The sequence below is a fragment of the Chelonoidis abingdonii genome, chromosome 10 (genome assembly GCF_003597395.2).
Source record: "Chelonoidis abingdonii isolate Lonesome George chromosome 10, CheloAbing_2.0, whole genome shotgun sequence".
NCBI lineage: Eukaryota > Metazoa > Chordata > Testudines > Testudinidae > Chelonoidis > Chelonoidis abingdonii.
The window spans coordinates 28,959,520-28,982,409 of record NC_133778.1 but is presented as its reverse complement, the minus strand read 5'-3'; the positions used below and the strand labels follow the sequence as shown (position 1 = coordinate 28,982,409).

The 22,890-nt window shown below is 41.8% G+C and overlaps 1 protein-coding gene across 1 annotated transcript in view; it reads right to left on the bottom strand.

The window, feature by feature from the left end:
- The window catches only part of COL5A2 (collagen type V alpha 2 chain), a 183,207-nt gene that overhangs the window by 67,325 nt on the left and 92,992 nt on the right, over window positions 1-22,890 (bottom strand). Inside the window, exons 6-12 of the mRNA XM_032802587.2 lie at window positions 21,006-21,059; window positions 14,404-14,514; window positions 11,991-12,068; window positions 10,795-10,839; window positions 9,333-9,386; window positions 7,689-7,742; window positions 5,353-5,406 (exon numbers count right to left, since the gene is read on the bottom strand). Coding sequence (XP_032658478.1) covers window positions 5,353-5,406; window positions 7,689-7,742; window positions 9,333-9,386; window positions 10,795-10,839; window positions 11,991-12,068; window positions 14,404-14,514; window positions 21,006-21,059 — 450 coding nt within the window. The remainder of the gene's footprint in view (window positions 1-5,352; window positions 5,407-7,688; window positions 7,743-9,332; window positions 9,387-10,794; window positions 10,840-11,990; window positions 12,069-14,403; window positions 14,515-21,005; window positions 21,060-22,890) is intronic.

Below are 22,890 nucleotides of genomic sequence, written 5' to 3'. Positions count from 1 at the left end.
TGTCATATCAGAATTTTTTCTATAGTGCTGCTTCTTTAGTGCTAGTCCATCAGCATTACAGTGTGCTTAATTAAGTTAAACTGGTTTTAATAACGTGAATGTGGCAAGTTTTCCAATACTGTAAGCTTATGTTTGTGTTGCTAAGAGCAGATCAGGCACAGGGGCACCAGTTTAATAATCTCGCCTAGGGCACCATAAATCCTAAGGCCGGCCCTGCTCATTGATCCCCTGTTGCACAACACCCTCCTCCTGCCCCATTCTCAACATGCCACCAGCAGGCACACCATGTCGACTTAAGCTGGAGATCAGAAGGACATCTTGCCAACTTTACTTCAGCCAAAGATTCCTCCTAAAGAGTGGAATTCTCCAGGGGGAATCTCTGGCTGGTTTAAGGTCCCTTTGTGAGCTTAGGGAACCAGAGAAACCAGCCCAATGAATGCCATATGTCAGACACACAACATACCACAAACTCATCATCTTAAAATAATTTTTCCCCATCATTTATTTTATTAAGTATCTGACTTAATTACTAGTAGCTATTTTTTTGAAAAAAGACAAAATACAGGAACAGTAAATAACATAGAAAAGGAGAAAAATTTTAAAGTTTATCAAATCTGGTTAGAGAAATCCATAAAAATGAGCAGCAGTGATAATTAAGGACCAAATTCTAGTACCCTTACTTGCACTGAGAGTACCTTACCGTTGTAGTAGCATTGAAGTCGGTGGGACTACGCAAGGTGCAAATTATTACCCAGTATGTCCACACTGCAGCTGGCAGCGGCCCTCTCAGACCAGGTAGAGAAACTTGCACTAGCTCGGCTTGAGTTAGCACACTAAAAATACTACTGGGGACATTGCAGTTTGGTCTCCCAAGGCCACATGATCCCTGGTATCTGAACTCAGATGGCTAGCCTGAGTCTCCACCAGCATTACGGTATTCACACTTCTCAAGCTGAACCGGTGCAAGTTTGCCTACACAGGCTGGGAGTCCCACTTCCAGCTGTAGTGTAGACATACCCCTAGATTCAAGCAGAGTTTAAGGTGTTGCCTTTGACTTATAAAACACTGAAATCATCTGGGACCTGCCTACTTGAGAGATCACCTCTCTCCCCAGGATATACTGCCCCAACTGGAGTCAACAGAGTTACCCGAGCTGGAGTTTTAAGGCTTGAAAAGACAGCAGGCAGCTAGAAGGATGTTCTCAATGGGGGCCCTTCAACATTAGAATTCACTTTTTCCACTTCAGGGCACACTACAAGTCCCATTAAATTTTCTCAGATATTTGGAGTGGACTCAGAGGTGGTTGTGATCTTCAAAAGACAGGGATTTTTAAAATGTTTTTTCTATATGATTGACTGCACCATACCTGATGGGGAAGGACATTGTCCAGGCTTGCCACAGGAAGGTAGCAGTGCTTTATGAGGGGTCGGGGTGGAAAGAGGTCAGAAACTTCTGCAAAAAAAGGTGGGTTGGGGTCAGCTTGGCTATGCTGACTCATCCCCTGGGCATATAAGGGCAGAAGGTTTTACAAGGTGCAAGTCCTCAGGTTAGAAGCCCTTTCTCAGGCAGCAAGCAAGGCAACAGCAGCAGGTAGCAGAGGATCCAGGCATGCAAGGCAGCATGGCTCCATGTAGACACAGGACGGTGAAAGCAGGGAGGAGGGGGTACTCCATAGGGAAGGCCTCCACTGCCACATAAATGGCTTTGTAAGGGACTTTAAAAGGAAGTGAGGGTTAAAGGAATGGAAGGTGGGTCGGGGCTCGTATGGTACGGCAGGGAGCCAACCCCCCTTTCTTGTAGCCCATCTTAACCTTTCCTACGAATGGGGGTGGATGGTAAGGTCCAAGCCATGGGTTGGCTGGGGAACCCAGATGGAAAACGAAGGGAGCTGGTGGAAGTCACGAGTAGTTATGTGAATGAACATGGAGTTGCCTGCACTGTACACTTTTATCTGCCAGATGGTCCCAGATATCTAATAATAAAGTTTGCGGCCTGATTAAATCCATATGAAGTGTCTCGTATCCTTCCTCTGGTAAAGCCGGGCAATGCCCATTTTGTTCACTATTGTGTTCCATCAGTCAGGATTGTTTTAAAGTGCGTTTGCAAGAATTATGAATTGTGTATTTTAGAATTATGTTAAAGCACTTACAAATGTCTGACAGCTGGTGCTCTGTATAAATAAATACTTTGATTTAATCTTCTCCCATCTCCTATGTAATTTAAGAGCAATTTAAATTAAGAAGGTCATGTGGCTATAGATATACACATACATATAGATATGCATAAATATGTGGTTTGGAGTGACTGTGTTCCCTCAAAGCTGTTCTCACACTCCAAACACATTTTCTATTCCCTGGGTATTTTGGAGAGTACATATTAGCAGTATCTGTTTCATCCTTACAGTGGGGTCATGTACAAGTCATGCCTAGAACATGGGAATGCAGTACAAAGCAGCAATGAGCCTGAACTGTCACATTTTGATTTGGATGTAGATCCAAATATTCCTGAAGTATAGAGGTGTTCTACTTTGTGCTTTTGGTCTGGCACCATCTTTACTATAAAGCATTAATGGATAGTTAAGGAATTTTACATTTATGTCTGCTTACCATATATATGTGCACTAATGGCCAAAGGCTAATTTGTTTATTCCTACAACTGCAATGAGTACTTTTAATTTGGGACAATACAGGTTTTAAACCTGTAACTGATGTAATCATTAGAGCACAGAGGAACCAGGTGAAAACTGAAGCCTAATTTTGCCCAAATATGCTCCAGAAATCCTACTGCTTAATGTGGGATTTCTAGAGAGGGCTGAGAAGATGCTTTACGTAGCATATATTTCTGCTCCTCTGAGAAGGAGTGTGATGGGATGTGCTCCCCACACTGGCCCTGCAAGAGCTGAATTAGGTCTGGTGGGCCCAATCAGCTAATGAGGATGCAAACTGAGGTGCTTTAGGCTGGAGGCAGCTAACTAGAGAGATGCTCACCTGTGAAGAACAAGTGGGACTTCTACAAAGAAGACAGGAAATTGAAAGCAGAGTGGGCAGCAGGGAGAAGTCTGCAGTCACTCCCTGGGAGCAGTAAGGAGTGTTTGAGGGGCTGCAGAGACATGTTGCCTAAAGTTACTGCCTGGGAGGTGGGAGCGAAGAGACTGGCAAACCGAGAGGCGCAGAGAAGGCCAGGAGGCGTGGAAGCGGCTCAGGGAAAGGCAGCAAGGTGCATGGAATGGACCGTGGCTGCTGTGTACAGAGGCCCTTGAGCCAGAACCTGGAGTAGAGGGTGGGCCCAGGATCTCCTGCCAGCCACTGTGGGAGTGGCACTGTGAGGCAGTGAAGCAGAAGACTGCCTGAGACTGCTGGAGAGCAGGAACCTTGATACACTCTCGCCTGGAAGGGAATCGGAATAGTGACCTGACTAGAGGGCTGAGAAATGAAGATGACAGCTGTGGCTCCTGAGATCAAGAGGGGGCCACAGAGGAAAAACTGCTAAGGTGTAATGACTGGAAGGAGCATCAACCTGATTGAACTGATCCACAGAACTGGTAGGAAATAGCACCATCCAGCAGGGAGTAGAACAACCCATCACAAGGCATAACCTGAACTACCAACTACTACCCTCTGCAGCATTTGCACTATATATTTAGAAGCCCTTTCATTTACCAACCATGTGCCCTTGGAAACATGGCGGCTGATCCTGGAAAGTTTCCCCTGGAGCCTTGCGCACCAAATATTTCTATTAACTCCAATGTGAGCTGCAGTGCTCTGCACCTCCTGGAGCTGCTCAGCACAATGCAGGACTGAGCCCATAGTGCGCAAGCCACAGCATGAGCTGAGCCCATGTTTGTAATGCTCATATGAGTTCTGGGGAGGAATTCTACATTGCTGCATGTGCTGAGGCAAAAATGACAATAATTCTTTCACAAAATTTCACATTAAATCTATTATCACTTTATTTCAAGCAATTTTGTGCTGTGAAATCCAGCTTTCCCAGTGCAGTTTTGTAAAGTATATTGTGCACATTGAAAATGTAAGTTTGTACATGTTAGTAATGTACATCAAGTGAATACTACGTAATACATATCAGAACAAGAACATAAAAGGCTCCAGACTATTGCCTGCTCAACCGTGACAAACACAGACAATTGAGAGGTTTGAGGGCTTCTTCCTGACTTTTTTTTTCCTTTTGTGTTTTGTTTAAACAGGTCCAACATCTCTTCTGAGACACTGAGTAAAAATGCCTTCTCTGGTAAGTATGTGGCGCACACACAGCCAATCAAAGAACCGAAAGAAATACCATGTGAGTAGGACAATCCATGTAACTTTCTCCATGTGACCAAACCTGCTTGTAACCTTAAATGCATTCTAACAAAGCTACCTCAAAATTATCAGAGACTTACAAATGGTGCAAATTATATTCAAATGTGTGCCCAGCTTGGATAAGACTTTTGCAAATAGAAATTCCCTCTGACAAAACTACATATTTGCAGAAGTATCTCAAACTCAAATGTTCAGGATGATATTGAGTACTTTAATTTTCAGGTAGAAAATGACACACAGATTTTCCCCCGTCCCTCCTGCCTGCCATTGGACATGAATGCAGCATGGAGGAGAATTCAGCCTTAGCAGCAGATTTTATATATGAGAACAAAGACAAAAATTATCTTTAAACAGGAGTAGCTCTTAAACTGGCAAGCAAACACATGACTAATAAGCCACATATGTGTACTATGCACCCAGTTTGCCCTTACATTACACCTTGAGTTGTTATTTACACCAGTGCAAAGTGGTGATCATTCTGATCCGGTACCACATTACCCCACATTGGTGTAAATCACTACACAAGATGCTGGGAAATGTTTGATTCATGCTCGATGGATTATATTCATCAACGGTGTAAATTCATTGCTGTCAAGGATGAATTTCGCCATACGGCAGCAGATGAAAAGGTTATTGGCTGCATGGGATGATATTCTGTATCCATGACATCATTCTAGCACAAGCATCCTGGCACAGCTGTTATACATTTATAGTTTTTACATTTAGTTTTAGAGTTCTCTGAGATGGTGACTATGGATAAGAACATATGTCTATCAGAAGGTATACTGACCCCAATCTTAGATCTGGTCTCCTTTGAAGGCTTTTAGAGGCATTGTGGGCCTGTAAAATAACCCTCAGGGATAACCCAAGACAACCATTGCTAAAATATAGCATTGTATTAATTCATTAGGAAACTGACTACAAATGTATTGAAATTGTAACTGTCACTACTTCGCACCACTTTACTAAAAAGAAAAATATATTTATTAATGCCCAAACAGTATGTCTGCTAAACTATAAGTTATCATGGTCTTACTGTAGATCCTGGGAATCCAGTCTCGCCTGGTTGTCCTGATCTTCCAGACTCACCCTAAAAAACAAAAAAAGTGAAGATATAAAAAAGTCAAAAATAAGTTACCATATTATCTCTCTGTCCAAACTTCATGTTCTCACTCAACAAATCATCTTCATCTGTTCTCTTTCCAGTAATATAAATTAACTACACTCGTGCCCTATAATATCTATTGAATTGTGCAGACTACAGTAATAAACTTCATTGCTACATTTATTAATGTAACAAAATTCTTACAAAAACTGGAGGATTCGGCTTAAAGTGGGTCTAAAGTGTACTTCAATGTCAGTAGATGGCGTTGCAGAATAGTTTTGCTCTGGGTTAGTAAAAATGTAACCTTTTGTAATGATAATTTAATTTTGTTCATGATCTAAAAATTTTCTGCGGTAATATTAACCTACAGCAGTTTGGGCTTTAGCTTGGTATCTTTTCTTGACTCTGTGCAGAAGTCTGAATAATTAAGCATAAGTCGATGAAAGCATTTTCTGTGCAATTTGATGGCGAAAGAAATCTGGCTCAAATTGAGTAAGTGAACTTTAAAGAGGATTGTTTACAGTTAGCCACAGCCACCAACCAAGCAACCCTTTATTTGAATGAATTAGTTATAAAGCATCCAGGGCGCTAGACTTAAAGAAGCTAAAAGGATTCAGGAAAAGGAAAATTCTAGACATAGGTAGTGTGACATTATACATTATGAAGGAAACTAATGGACCTCTTAGGAGTCTGGGCTCTATTGGCTTCAGTGGATTAAGCACTGATCCTTTCCTAAGATTCCTATTGCTCAAATTATTTGTACTGTATAATTGCCACTAAGGGAGTTCATTATGTTTTCACAAAATAGAATGTATTTCCATAACATTAACTGACTTTTATTTTTAACTTTACCACTTGTTAAAATTAAGTGCAACAGTCATGCTTTTATGAACACAGATACATGTACGCTACCAGAAAATCTTTCACCTAGTAGTATGGGGTTACAAATTGATGGCAGAGGGATTATAGAATCATAGCAAATTAGGGTTGGAAGAGACCTCTGGAGGTCATCTAGTCAAGCCCCTGCTCAAAGCAGGGAAATGTTACTCTAACACAAGGGTGGGCAAACTACGGTCCGCAGCCATTTGAAGCCGGTCCATAAGCCGCACCAGTGGCTCAGCTCCGCTCTGGCACTCTGGCCAGGGCGCAGGATCAGAGACCGCACCACGCAGCTCCCGCAAGCAAGCATGGTCCCTCTCTGGCTCCTACGCACTCCAACGGGAGTTGCAGGGGCGGTGCCTGCAGATGGGGCAGCAAGCAGAGCTGCCTGGATGCACCTCCATGTAGGAGCTGGAGAAGGGACATGCCACTACTTCCGGGAGCCATTTGAGGTAAGCGCTGCTCAGCGCCTGCACCCCTGAGCCTCTCCTCATGCCCCAACCCCCTGCCCCAGCCCTGATCTCCCTCCCACTCTCCAAACCCCTCAATTCCAGCCCGAAGCACCCTTGTGCAGCCCAAACCTCTCATCCCCAGCCCGACCCCAGAGCCCACACCTCTGCCCCAGCCCTGATGCCCCTCCCACCCTCCGAAGCCCTCGCTCCCAGCCCAGAGCACCCTCCTACACTCCAAACTTCTCATCCTCAGCTCCACCCCAAAGCCTGCACCCCCTCCCGCATCCCAACCCCAATTTTGTGAGCCTTCATGGCCCACCATACAATTTCTATTTCCCGATTTCGAGCCAAAATGTTTGCCCAGCCCTACTCTAACACATCACAATTATAACTAATGGTTATCGCATTCCTTCATTTTCAGATGTGGTTAAATCTTGAGGAACAAATCAAATGGTTTAAAAATAACAACAAATAATGTCATAGATCCAGATCAACATTACTGTGGTCCTTTTTTCTCCTTAACTGCCCATAGTGCTCCAAAGCTTTTCTTAAGAGAGAGAGCAGGGGGTGGCTCAGGTTCACTATTACATGGGAATCCTGGCTTTGATTTCAAACAAGGCATCTCAAGCTGAGGGCTGGCAGGGCAAGGAACATTAGGAAGATGCTTCATTTAGCCCTGTGGGGGACTAAGTGCTTTGCATAGCTCACCACTGGCCCCACAAGATAAAAAAGGGATATTGTTGACAAGACAGAAGTCTTGTCGTCTTTGGCAGGAAGTTAGTAGCTATGACACTGGAGGTGAGTAGCAAGGTTAGAGTGAAAATGAAATGGATAGAAATAATCAGAACACACACTTGCACAGGCAAGCAACTGTACACGAGAAGCCTACATGTTTTATTAAAAGTAAAATAAGGTACAAAACAAAAAAAATCGTACATCTTCACCAGGTTTGCCTGGAGGTCCTTCGGGGCCCCGAGCACCAGCTGGACCCTAGTAATTAAATACATCATACATTAATTAATCCACAAAAGTCTCCCAGAAAATAAATATATTGCATTCTGAAAGGTCATTTTATAAAGACAACATACAGTAGTGAAGATTTAATTTTCAGCAACATCATAATTCTTACCCCTTCTCAACCATTCTATTTCACAATGCCCTAGGAAAGAGACACTAGGCTTTGAATAAAATGTGGGATGAATTCTATGAGGGTGAAAGTGTATTTTAGTTATTCCAAAATCGTAGTCAGGATCATGAGCAGGGGCCTTTTAGAGACCTTACACATTGAAGTCAGGTGAAACTAATAGCAGTATCCACTCTCTTAGCAGACAGCGAGGGCTAGTGATTACAGCAGAGTTCGTGAAGTCTAGGCTCTAATTCAGATTCTTCCCATGAACTGGTGTGTGACCTTGGGACCATCATTCTTTGTTTAGATCACCCCACCAGCCATGCAGAGATACTAATGCTTACTCACCTTCAAGTATTTTGAGATCAGTGGATGAAAGGCGTTAATCATTAAAATCACAGGAATAGAAGGGATCACAAGGGTCGTCTAGTTTAACATCCTGCCAAGATGTAGGATTTGTTGTGTTTAAACCAGTGGTGCGCAATGAGAGCTGCGGGAAGCAGCAGCCAGCACGTCCCTGCAACCTGCCACTTCCCATGGCTCCCATTGGCTGGGAACAGCAAACCGCAGCCACTGGGAGTTGCAGGGGGCCATGCCTGCAGACAGTCAACGTCAGCAAAATGTCTCACGGCCCGCAATCAGATTACCTTGATTAGCCTCGAGGTTGCCCACCACTGGTCTAAACCATCCAAGACTGATGGCTATCCAGCCTCTTTTTGAAAACCTCCACTGAAGGAGCTTCCATGACTTCCCTAGGTAGTACATTTCATTGTCCTACTGTTCTTACAGTTAGGAAGTTATTCCTGAAATTTAACCTAAATCTGCTATGCTGTAAATTGAACCCATTGCCCCTTCTCCTGCCCTCTGTGGCAAGAGAGAACATTTTTTCTCCATCTTTTTTATGGCAGCCTTTCCAGTAGTTGAAGACCGCTATCATGTGCCCCCCTTAATCTCCTCTTTCCCAAACTAAACATACCCAGGTCCTTCAGCCTTTGCTCACATGGCTTGTGTTCCATCCCGTTGATCATCTTTGTCACTCATCTCTGGATCCTTTCTAGTTTCTCTATATCCTCTCTATACAAGTGATGACCAAAATCGGACACAATACTCCAGATGAGGCCTGACCAGTGCCAAGTAGAGCGGTACTATCACCTCCTATGACTTGCATGCTATGCCTCTGTTAATACATTTGCTTTTTTTGCAACAGCATTGCATTGATGATTCCTGTTGAGGTTGTGATCCACCACAACTCCCATCACTGCCATTCAAAGCAATTAAAACTTAGTGAGCCAGCAGAAAAATATTACCACCAGTCCTGACTGCAGCCCTTGTCACATGGTCCCTTTGGTGCATGCAGCAAGAGAGGAGCCTACGGTATACTGAGAATTTAGAATAGTCTCTACTGTACAGTCTGCAATTTTACATTGGGAAGATGCACATATATTTGACCTTACCATTGGTCCTGGATCCCCAGGTTCACCTGGCGGGCCTTTGGGGCCACCACCACCCTAAAATTGACCCAAAGAAGGATAAATATAGAATAGATTAGAACCAAAGGTAGTGGTCTGGAAAACTATTACAAATAGTAAAAATTATACAGGCACAATTAGTAACCCAGATGGGAATAATGACTGTTCTTGAGACAGTTTAGACCCAGATTCGAACTCATGTCATGACAATGGAATAAATGAATACTCTGCATCCTAATACCCCTCAAACTTTGGAAAAGTCCTGAGCCCGCATGCACATTTTGCAGCTCAGCACATCTTTTCCCCATCTGAAGCTAGCCCAGTGCTGATACTGAACCCAGAGAAAGTTAATAGCCAACATTTTCTATTATTTAAGAGTGCCATAATTAAAAATAATTAAAATATGTGTTGAGTAAAAAGACCTCTTCTGGACCTGATAGCAAATTGATCTCTTTGGATTAACATGACTGTCTTCTGAAGCCTGATAAACCATCACTGGACTTCTGTGGGTACCAAGATTCCTGACTTTCGGTGCAGAAGGTAACTCTGAAGAACGCAGTATTTACTTTAAATAGATTTCTCCTTTGTACGTCAAATATCAGGATGAACACTTCACCACAATAGAACAATAACAGAGAGCCACAAACCAGTGGAACTATTGAAGGATAAGGTACTATTCAAAATTCACAGGGGTGTCAGAATTTGGCCAGTAAATTTGAAACAAAGCTATTTCATTGATAACTGGAATCAGTGTAAAAATGAGAAAGTAAATTCTGACTTGAGCAGAAATTGCACATGCATCTAAGATCATGAGTATCCAGATGCCTGTGATATAAGACTGAAAAATGGCAATGAAATAAAAGAGGTTATGTTGTAATTCTCTGGGTATAGTGCTCAGTGGTGACTTGTGATAATTATGTAGTGCTTCGACTGTTCTGCCTAATTCCTTGTAAGAATTAAGGATAGGCTAAGAAATTGCAGGCTACTCATTCTATAAACAGGCACACAATTTGGGAAAACTTTAAGAAAGATGCATTACTGGTATTATGCTATCTCTGAATAGCAATGTAATTAGCAAGGATCATAACTGTAAGCATCTGACAAAAAGACAATTATAGGCCAAAAACACCTCAGGTGTAACTCCATCCAAGTTAATGGGATAGATTTGGCCCACTGTGTTTCATAGAATTACATAAGAATACAAGATCAGTTAATACTTTTTTAGGATGGAATTTCTCTATGTGCACTACATCTTTATGGCTTTAAATCAGGAAAGCACTTAACCACATGCTTAAGTACCTCCCTAACTAGCAAAGGACATACACCTTTGATGAAGGACACTTTCCAGAAACAGGGCCTACATGAACACTTTAGATATCCTGCACTCGGTCTCTTCTTATTCCTTTTGTGTACATCTGTGAAAAACACCATGGAACAAATCACTTACTTGTTGTCCTTGTAAACCCGGCGGACCTCTTGGACCCACTGGACCCTATTAAAAACACAAGCACTTGTTAAATCACTTAAAATAAATGAAATCAAATCACCTCACCATGTAAACCAAGCGAAAGAGCATGTCTGAAGGTGACCTTCAAACTAACACTTCTATGGTCAAAGCCTCTGGAAGTATTATGAGCTGATATTCATTGGACACTGGGCTGTTAGGTGCAGAAGGGAGTCAAAAGGGGAAGGGAAGAAGAGGAAGGGGGTCGAAGAAGAATCAGAACATTGGGAGGCATGTAATTCAGAAGGGGCTGAAAACCTTGGATTGCTTTTTCTCTGTGGAGTCACTAAATGTAGGAGGAAAGAAACTCTCCTAGTTATGCTACAAGCTTGGAATGTGCGGTGAGGCCTTAGGTCCTGTGAGGCTTTGAGGCCTGCCTCACTCTACAACAAAAATGAAACAATCAAAAATAAACTTGTCAAGTACAATGTAGCCAAATATCATGTTTAATTAATTCAAACTCAAATTTCTGCCTCATTATTCAAATGAGTAGAACTGTGGGACCCGCGCTGTACTGTGCTTATCCTGCTACACTAAATGTATGGGAGAGAACCTCAGTAGTGTTTTTGAGTCTGTGAAATCTTAACAACCATTTTTAAAGGGTCGAGTTTCACAATAATTTTTTTCAGAATTTCATGAAATTTTCCTCCCTAAAAAAGGAGGGAAATTTAAGAAAAATAACTTATTGAATTGAAACTTCAACTCTGAGAGCAATAACAATTTTGTTAGAAAGCAATTCTCACCCAAGAAATAAAAGAATACTACAGGAAAGCAGCATTTGTATTTTGACAGAGTCACAAAGAATTGGCATCATGCAAGTTTCATGTTCTGTCTTAAACACAGAACCCCTGGTTTTCAAGTGGGTTCCACATTACATTTCCAGTACAAGGAGCGGGTAAGAGAAGGAAACAGCAACAAACCAATAAATAATATTAATATAACAATAGGAACAAACAAGTAAACCTCTTGTGATCCTGGGTGAGAATCAAATGTTGGGTTGAAAAGAAAAGTGTTAAGTGCATTTACATGAAGGGAGCATATGGCATTTGGGTGGATGTCTTTGCTATTCATTCACTCCTTGCATACATGTTCTACTTCAGATCTGTTTTACCATACAGAGGTACTCAATGTGTTCTCACCACTGCACCGGGCATGAATCCCATTTGACTACTGATTCCAGATTTCTCATCCAATCCTGCCATCTGAGCTGCAAACGGCTGTAAAAATGAGAAGCCCAATTTTAGCTGGCAATTGTGTTCATGATGCAACAGTCAGAAAACTACACAACTCACTTTTCATTATTTATTCTGGCTCTGTGGTGCTAAAGAGGAAAATAATATTTTCGTCATTAAAAAAAAAACTTTCATTCACTTAAACAGAAGTTGGATCAGGCCCTCAAAGAGCAGCTGAGTTAGGTAACTCAATTTGCATGCTTACTTTTCAAACCATACTGCACTTTAAGCCAAAAAAGATTTTTTATTATTATTAAAGGAAAGATCTTCCTTGAAATGAGATCAATTTCTCTTTCCCTGACTTTTAAGTTATACCCACCTTAATCTTGTCTGCAGACATTTTTCAGCGTTTTCTGAGCCTCACATTTTTTATTTTGTTTTTACATAAATGTTCCTAACATTTAGAAATATATGAAGCTACGTGGACAAGTAGCTGATTTTTTCTTTCATCTTAAATAATTACTTTGACCGTATTTCCCTTAGTCAGCAAAGCTGAAGGGCATCTGCTGTTCTTGTGATCCTGTGCCAGCCTACAAAACAAATTAATTAAAGCAGGGAGGGTTTTCAACGAACATGCACCCCTCTCTTGCTACGTGCTTGTTGATATGGTTGAAAAACCAAAACCTTTTTATTTTGGTTATTTAGAGCCATCTCCTCAGTTGTGACTGAGGAGTACTCATTGTCCTTTGCACTCCTCTGACCCTATGGGTACACAGTGTCTGACTAGTCCCCTACCACAGTGCCCAGCTGCCTGAAGGCTTCCCTGTCCTGTTCCTTCCATGGGGCCATTACACAAGCCAGGATTCTCTTAGAAGGAGAGGATCTCTGGCCATGCCTCTTCCTACTATATTTTCTAGATCAGCTGCCACAAAAGATGGGTAGTTTAGCAACCACAACAGCAGTTCTGTACCACAATGCTGGGGAGATCCTTCAAGGGCTGGATCAGCTGGGTTTAGGGTCCCTTAGAGTAACATCATGAGCCAATGTGCTGCCCATCATTATCAGTGCTTGATTCACCACTACATTACTCCAGTTTTACATCTGTCATCAGCGTAACTCCCTTGATTTCAATAGAGTTACAGTGCTATAAAGCCAGTAATGCAGTGGGGAATCAAGAAATATATCTTTAGAATAGCAAAACATGATGTAATTTACAAAATATGAAAAGGAACAATTTTATTTCATATTAACCCGTAATCAATCCTATACTTCATAGGATCTTGGTAAAGAAATGTCTTGCAGATCACCTAATCCACATCCTTGCTGTGCAGGATTGCTCCCTACAGAGCATTCCTGAATGCTTCATCTAGCTTTAGGTCTCAATAATTCCAGCAAAGGGGAATCCACTGTGCAATCAAGAAGGTGGCTCCATCATACTTTAAATAACTTAATAACAAATTGACTCATTGTCCAGCCTAAATTTTCCTTTGCTAAATCATCCCATCTTTCTCTTTATTCCTCCATGAACCATCACATTGTTTCTCTTCAGTCTCTTGGGGTCTGATCCAAAGTCCACTGGAATGGAAAGATTCCTATTGACTCTAATGCACTTTGTATTGGGATTTTTTTAACTGCTAAAATATACATACTAAATTCTTTCAGACCTTCCTCCAAAGTCAGCCCTTCCAAATCACTAATCCTCTTTTTGCCACTATTTGCATCTTCAACAGATACTTTCCACCCTTCCCATTAGCTTCTTATTTGATCCGTTTGTTTCAGTTTAATTAAAGGGAAAAGATTTCATTCTCTCACCCCTTCTTCAGCCATTTAGTATAGAGGAGAAGTGGATTAAATTACCTTGATGGTCTTTTCCAAGCCTACTATCTATGAGCACACAAAAGTAGTAGGTTAATATCCCCATCCTCTCAGAGATGCAACAGAAATTGAGAGCAAGAATAATCTTAACTATTCACAAAAAGTATCTATTCACTAATTAAACCTGTGCTGGTTAGAAAACTTAAAGTTAGAAGAGGCTGAAATAAATGCCAACATATGTAAACACTTAAATCCTGATTTACTGCATGTACAAAACACAGCCACACTGACACTCTGCAAACTTGATCACTTACCATTGGCTGGCACCGCACTCACTATGCTTCTTCACCCATGGCCCCAGGTATCATTCATTTTAATCAGAATGGGTGGCAGAGATTAATGACTGGATAGGAATCATATCCACAACACCACAACCCTAAGCCATCTTTCGATGGCCAGTTTGTGTCTCTGAAAGTCAGATCCTGTGGTGAATGGGAACTGGGGGCATTTGCACATTGCTAGATCCAGTCCATCAGTCCCATACTTATGCATCTGTAAAACTTACTGCATTCCTCCCATCTGGTCCTGAGTGAGTTGGATGTCCTGGGGGTCCAGGATCACCAGGTTGTCCAGGGATACCAGGTTCCCCATCAATCCCTTGAGGACCACGAGGACCCTAGAAAGAAATTCAGCAGAAATTAGTACAGATACATACCAAATATATTAGTGAGCTTCATTAGAATTTACAAATGTTTGACTAGCTTTTCTTAAACCCAAGGGGAATGGTAATCTTTCTGCTGAAAAGGTCCTCAAGCAGACAGCATCCCCCATAACTACTCAAGCTAGTTAAGTCCAAAGCTGACTGCAAACAGTTATAAAGGGATCTCGCAAAACTAAATAAAATGACAATAAAATTCAGTGTTGATAAGTACAAAGTAATGAACCTTGGAAACATAATCCCAACTATACAAACAAAATGATGAGGTCTAATTTAGCTGTTACCACTCAAGAAAGAGATCTTGGAGTCACTGTGCATAGTTCTCTAAAAACATTACTCAGTGTGCAGTGGCTGTCAAAAAAGTTAACAGAATGAGAGGAACTATTTGGAAAGAGATAGATAAGTCAGAAAATATCATAATGCCATTATGTTAATCTGTGGTCTGCTAACGCCTTGAATACTGACAGCAGTTCTAGTTGCTCCATCTCAAAAAAGATATATTAGAATTGAAAAATGTACGGAAAGGGGACACAGAAATGATTACAAGTATGGAACAGCTTCCATATGAGGAGAAATTAATAAGACTGGGACCATTCAGCTTGGAAAAGAGACAACTAAGGGGGAGACGTGATAGAGATTTACAAAATCATGAATGGTGTGGAGAAAGTGAATAGGGAAGAATTACTTACCTCTCACATAACACAAGAATCAGGGGTCAGACAGTGAAATTAATAGGCAGCAGATTTAAAACACAAACACAAAGGAAGTATTTCTTCATACAATGCACAGTCAACCTGTGGAACGCAGTGCCATGGAATGTTGTGAAGGTGGAAAGTATAACCAGGTTCAAAAATGAATGAGATAAGTTAATGGAAGATAAGTCCATCAATGGCTATTAGCCAAGATTGTCAGGGATGCAACCCCATGTCCTGGGTATTCCTAAACCTCTGTCTGCAAGATTCTGGGACTGGACAACAGGGGATGGATCACTTAATGATTGCCCTGTTCTGCTTATTCCCTCTGAAGCATCTGGCACTGGCCACTATCAGAAGACAGGATACTGGGCTAGATGGACCATTAGTCTGACCTAACATGACCATTCTCATGATCATTCCTGGTCCTCAGACAAGAAGCACTGTCTAGAAGTAACAGCAGCCATCAATTATGGAGATAAATTAGACTGTCTTTTTTAAAAATATTCTTTTAGGGGCCCAGGAACAGTTCATATCATTCCAGAAATGTTTATTGTGGCTTTAGAAATGCTTAGCCTTGCATACAGTGTAAGTATAGCAAGAATTTCAGTGAAGCTGAATGTTTGCAGCCTCCTATCAGAGACAGACCTCCAACTATCATGAATTTGCTGCACAAATGACACACAAGAACAGAGCTTGCCTAAACTTGAAATGCTAGACCAGAGCAACTGTGCCGCTGCAATGCTTCACTGTAGACACTACCTACACTGATGGGAGGGTTTCTCCTGTAAGCACAAGTAATCCAGTGAAAATAGTAGGTTAATTGATGCCAAGGCGTTACCTCAGATTAGAAATGGCATAAATTAGACCAGAATCTATCTCATAGCTTCTCTGAGTGACTACAGTCACATGGACATTCTAGTGAATTCCATATTGTCCCCTATCCCCTGCATCCAGCTTGTATGAGAAGAAGAACTAAATAAAGAAGCAGCTGGCAAGACATCAGTGGAGTTAAACAGCCAAAAATCAATAGAAATATTTCACGGACATGTAAAAATCCATTTTTAAATGAATAAATACTTTGAAGTGTTTGCTCTAACCACCACTTTCACTTCCACCTACACTTGGAGAGAAATGTTTGATTTTATGAGCCTTTGAACTTTACTAAATCTCTATAAAGAGCCCGCAACCATAAAACTTATGAAGTCTTCCTTAATGAGCCATCATTACAAACACATGCTGTACCATTATAACCAGCTGGCTTGCGTTTATTTCTGTTTGATAAGGACTGTAATCATCTGAGGATTTGCTGTGCATTGGAATGAGTGCCCCAGGAGTTGGGGACTGCATTAGGCTAGCCCATGTCTACCATATCAGCTACTAAAGAATTCCTCAATACTCTCAGGGGACAAGTTAATGCTTTCTTTCATAATTCCAGTTATATAGTTTTACAGTCAGAAGTCATGTGATCCTAGCAATGTGGGAGAAAAACAGCCTTTTCCCTTATCATACACATACACGCTGTCTGAACTTCAGTTCTAGTTGTTGACTGGACAGGAGCTATGGACTACAACAGAGGTGGGCAAACTACAGCCCGCGGGCCACATCTGGCCCATGAGACTGTCCTGCCTGGCCCCTGAGCTCCTGGCCGGGGAGGCTAGCCCTTGGCCCCTCCCCTGCCATCCCCTCTACCCCGCAGCCACTCTGCTGCATGGGGAGCGCTCTGGCCCGCCACTCCTGCCGGGCTGCGTGGCTTGCGCCCACCCTTCTCCCAGGCTTTCCAATAAGCCAGTCCTGTTGCTCTGAGCGGCATGGTAAGGGGACAGGGAGCGGTGGGGTTGGATAAGGGGTAGGAGGTCCAGGGGAACAATCAGGGGACAGGGAGCAGGGGACAATTAGGGGGTTGGGTCCTGGGGGGGGGTGGACAGGGAACAGGGGGGAGGGGTTGGATAGGAGGTTGTCAGGGGACAAGGAGCAGAGGGGGTTGCATGGGTTGGGGGCTCTAAGAGGGACAGATAGGGGGTGGGGACCTGTCTGTTTGAGGAGGCACAGTCTTCCCTACCCAGCCCTCTACACCATTTCACAACCCCGATGGGGCCCTCAGGCCAAAAAGTTTGCCCATCCCTGGAGTAGAATGAGCCCATCCCTGTAGATGGATGCACACAGATGGTAAGACTACTAGAGTCTCCTCAGAAATCCTGAATTATTATTTAATATGTTGTCATAAACAGATAGTTAAGGGTTAATGTCTCTTTTACCTGTAAAGGGTTAACAAGCTTAGTAAACCTGGTTGACACCTGACCAAAGGACCAATCAGGTGACAAGATACTTTCAAATCTTGGTGGAGGGAAGTCTTTGTTTGTGCTTTTTGGGTTGTTCTTTGTTCTCTCTTGGGACTAAGAGGGACCAGACGTACAACCAGATCTGTCTCCATTCTTTCAAACAGTCTTTCATGTTCAAAATAGTAAGTATTAGCTAGAAATGGCGGATTAGATTTATGTTTGTTTTCTTTATTTGCAAATGTGTATTTTGCTGGAAGGACATTTTACCTCTGCTTCCTGTAACTTATACTTAGGCTAGGGAGGAGGGAGTCCCTCTGGTCTATGTAAAGCTGAGACCCTGTAAACATTTTCTATCTTGATTTTACAGAGATAATTTTTACTTTTTCTTTCTTTAATTAAAAGCTTTTCTTTTTAAGAACCTGATTGATTTTTTGTCCTTGTGTAAGACCCAAGGGGATTGGGTCTGAACTCACCAGGGATTGGTGGGGGAAAAAGAGGGGGAGGGAGGTTGATTCCTCTCTGTTTTAAGATTCAAGGAGTTTGAATCACAGTGATCTCTCCGGGTAACCCAGGGAGGGGAAAATCTGGGAGGGGGAAAGGAGAGGGAATGGTTTACTCCTCTTTGTGTTAAGACCCAAGGGATTTGGGTTTTGGGTTCCCCAGGGAAGGTTTTTGGGGGGCAGAAAGTGTACCAAACACTATATTTTGGTTGGTGGTAGCATTATCAGATCTAAGCTAGGAATTAAGTTTAGAAGGGTACATGCAGGTCCCCACTTTCTGGATGTAAAGTTCAAAGTGGGAATAAGACCTTGACATATGTAAATTACAGTAGTACCCACAGGCCCCAGACAATATTGGGCCCCATTACACTAGGTCTTAAACTAACAGAGGTAGACATAATGCCAGCCTCAAAAATCTTACAATCTAAAAACAGGAGCAAAGTGTTGGTCGATTTTCTTTTCTTTGTTCTGGAATGAAAAAGACAGAATCAACCCATTGGAAGGAAGATATGTATGCCAATGAACAATGGGACAAGCTTTTCTAAAATGACAATTGATGTCCAACTTGAGATACCTTAAAGCAGCCTGATTTAAGAGAAGGTGAGGAGCGCCTGCCACTTGAGAATCAAGCCTCTTTAAAATCATAGAAGATTGGGGTTGGAAGGGACCTCAGAAGGTCATCTAGTCCAAACCCCTGCTCAAAGCAGGACCAATCCCCAGACAGATTTTTACCCCAGTTCCCTAAATGGCCCCCTCAAGGATTGAACTCATAACCCTGGGTTTAGCAGGCCAATGCTCAAACCACTGAGCTATCCCTCCCCCCAAAATGTCTCAGGTTGAGCACCCAAAAAATTGAGGCACCCAAAATTACCAGTCATGTTTGAAAATCATGGCCAATAGTATTTATTTGTTGTCTCCAGATGTTTTGTTTTGTTTTGACTGGCCCACAAGCACTGAACCCTCCATGCGAAATGGAGTTTGAGGGCAACAATGCACTAGCTTTATACCAAAACATCCCTTTAGACACATACTTTGTGATAGGAAAAAATATAATGTGAAGCATTTTTTTAACCTCCAAAAATTCATCAGCTGTGACATCAACACTGTGGAATGAAAACTAGCAAATTGTGTGTTTATATTTATTTGGAGAGGACAACTAACCAGCTGGAGGTAGCTCATATTGAATGTTTTAGTTTTGTAAAACCATTTTGTTTGTCCCTGTACATCTTTTAGTAACTCAGCAAACATGGGTACATTTTAAGTAAGAGATAATCCAGCTAGGCCACAAGGTGGCATCCTTTGAACATGCACACAGTTTACTGCAAATACAATAATACTGTGGTTATTTGTTACTGGTACTCAGAAAACAAAAGATTAAAGTTTTGCCTTTGATATTATAGTGAAAGAAAATAGTCCATAGTAAAACAGTTTCAAACCACAGTTTATCATACTATTAAGACAGTAATATAATTAATACCTATTGTACCAGTATAGTAAGTGAAACTAGAGCCCCCTGAACAAGATTTAGTTTATTTTCAATCATGTAAAAACATTGCTTGTAAAAGCTAAGAACAATAATGTTTGAATTCAAAGAAGTAACTGTTCAATCCCAGGAGGCAGATTGCGGAAACAAAGGTTGCTGCTGCTAAACAGACAGTTACATTTCTTCCTATTTCAAAACTCCTCCTCCCACAATGCAATGTATTTTATAAACCTACAGCTGCTAAACTCATCCACCAAGTGGCATTTCATCACATTACACGATTAACAAATAATCTGATGCCTAAAATAAAGGTAGAAAAATATAACACTACTTCATTTACATCTAAATGTTTTTTGTTTTCCTTAAATGCAGGTCCATAAGGAAATAAAAAGTCAGCATTAGCATGGAGGTCCCCCTTTCCAAAAGCAGGCTCAAAATTTTGGGTGGGAGGAGTGGGGGTGGAAAGGAGTAAAGTATTCTTATGGGTCTCAGAGGTCTGGCCTTTGGTCAAGGCCACAGGTAGTCAATGAGAACTTCCTCTGTATTAAGGGATGAGAGAGTATCTAAGATAAATGGAAAGAATGTTGCTGTTTAAAATCTAAAAACCTGTTTAAAGCAGCTTCTGTATTTTTGCTGTGGTTTTGTTTCAATAAGGAATATGTTGGAGAAATAGTCTACCATTATAAAGCATAATCCTACTTCATAGTTTCCATGCTAGAACATTATGGAGCAGAGAAGAGAATTTTGAGATTGAAAGGATCCTTTTTATACCCACTTGAAAGAACCTCAACTCCTTTGATATTTCCACCATTCCCTTTCAGCCTTTCTGTGGTTCACACCAATCATGCAGATGCTGAAATTCCTTTATTAAGCATTTATTTTGGAAATGCAGTCTTAATAATACTATTCACTGACATACTTCCACGTTCTGCCCTCTTTTCCATTTTGAAATACTCTAAGCCAGTGGTTCTCAAACTAGGGCCGCTGCTTGTTCAGGGAAAGCCCCTGGCGGGCCGGGCCGGTTTGTTTACCTGACGCATCCACAGGTTTGGCCATTTGTGGCTCCCACTGGCCGCAGTTCACCGCTCCAGGCCAATGGGGGTTGCAGGAAGCAGTTAACATCACCTCTGATACAATGTTGTCGCCATTAAAAAGTCAATATTTACCTTTAATTGCCATACAATGGTATGAGCTATTTCATGTCTCATTTTGGTTAAGTGTTGGCAAATGATGACTAGTCAGTGGCGATGCCTCTAGACATTAGTCAATTGTTTCAAAGGTAAAATTCACGTTTCAAACTATTCAGAGAACTGGTAGATATAAAATCCTCTGGCCTTGTGATCTGTGTTTTGGGAGGTGGGTGGAAAGGAACAGGAATGTTTATAAGGCATTGGATCTTAGAGCAGATGTATAGCAATTTAGCACTTTGAAGTCAGCCCTGCATGTGAGTACTGATTAAGTCAACTTCTAGGAACAGCATTTAGCAACTTACGGGTCTCCCCTTAGGTCCTCGTTCTCCTCTTGGTCCTTGTGAACCTGGAGGTCCCTAAAGGAATAAATAAAATCATTAAATACATTGAGCTAATGATTTACAGAGTTTTGAAAATGTAAAATGAAATAATTATTAAAAAGTAATTTTATAAAAACAGCCCTTCTCAGGAAAGCATACACTCAATGTGAGGCAGTACTTTGGGTTTTTTGCTTTTTAAAAAGATGGACTCACTTCATATCACTTCTTACAGAGTCAGGAAAGCAGTGTTAGACAGCAATATCATGAAAATCACAAAGAGCCTCAAATGCTCCCCATTTTTTCTCAAGCATATAGGTCCCCAGAGGTAGTAGAACCAGTGCTATTCCACTGCAGTCAGGTTACAGGATTTGAGCAGTCTACAAAAGAGGTGCTTGTCCTCTGTGCAGTTCAGCAGAGATTCCCTGTGCCAGAACACAGATCTGCACCACTGATGCAGATCTGACTAGATCTGCACTTTGGCCATGAGGCCGGAAGCAGTGACCTCAGAGTGGCTCCTCTATCAAAAAAGAATTCTCCACTGTCATATTGGTGGTAGCATTTTACATCCACTTTGCTCTCACTTTGTGCAGGTGAAAGGTGGAAGGCAATGGAAAATCACACCCAAGGGATAAAATCCTGGCCCTACTGCTAGTCCATTGATGTGAATGGGGGCAGAATTCCACCCAACATCTCTCATTTATTTCTGGGGTGGGGAAAAGAAGAGAGAAATTCGTTTTAGTTGTGAATGTGTTACTCTTGAAGAGCATCTTGATTGAGGGCCCTTTCATCCAAGGGGTGCAGGAAAGAGTGCATGCAAGAAAATTTCAGCTTAAAAAAGTACAGAGAAAGAGGGGTTCAGCATACATGCAATCGTCTCCCTGGGAATGGATACCCATCTTAATGAACAAGCACCAGAGGGTGGACACGAGAAGGGAAATGATAGGAGAAGCCACACACACAGCAGCCAAAGTAGCAACCAAATAGGGAAAAAAGTATAAACATAATCACGAAGCAGCAGCAGAAGGCAGTACCCAAAAAGGATGGAAAGAAAAAAGAGATCAGAACAGCTGCCCTGGGCCAGAAGAAGTGACAGCAACTTTAATGATGCAAGAAGCATTACAGAGAAGTGCTAGATACAGATCTGGAAAACAAGGAAGAAATGAATCCTTAAGGACATGGTTCACACTGAAGAACAAAGGATTTTCCAAAGGATACTAGGACAGGCCCTGATGCCCTAAATCTCAGCAGACACATGCACATATACAAGGGTGGAATTGGGAATCAATCCCTACAAATAGGTCAATGGGTTCAGTATCCACAAGGCACACCTGGTGGCCAAAACCACTCACATAGGTGCTATGGCACTGTCCATTTGTTTTAGTGCCAGAAATCCCCTAGCAACCTGCTTTCCATTTCTTATGTGCTCTATCCTTTTCTTCTGTCCTATGATCTCAAGACCACTGCTGTCCTTTCCTGATGTCATTGTGCATGCTCAGCAGAACAACTGCATTCTGCCAAAGATTTTACAGCAGCTTAGGGCTGCTTTATTTGTCTCTCCCTTATACGTCTGATTCATTTCCATTCCCAGAGGGAGTATTTAGCATTGTCTGGGTTCCTGTGTCCACGTCCTTAATTTATTTTTTCATGCTCTCTTTTCTGTGGCTTCATAACTCCTGCTGCCACGTTCATTGGATCTCAGGGCAGTATATCAGAATTCCTGGCTATATGTAACTCATTCCCTTGTGAGCTGCTTCTTACATCTTATTGTTATAGGCTAGTTGTTTTCTACCTTTTTTTCACTTGTGGACTCCTACAAAATTTCAAATGGAGGTATGGACTCCTTTGGAAATCTAAGACATAGTCTGCA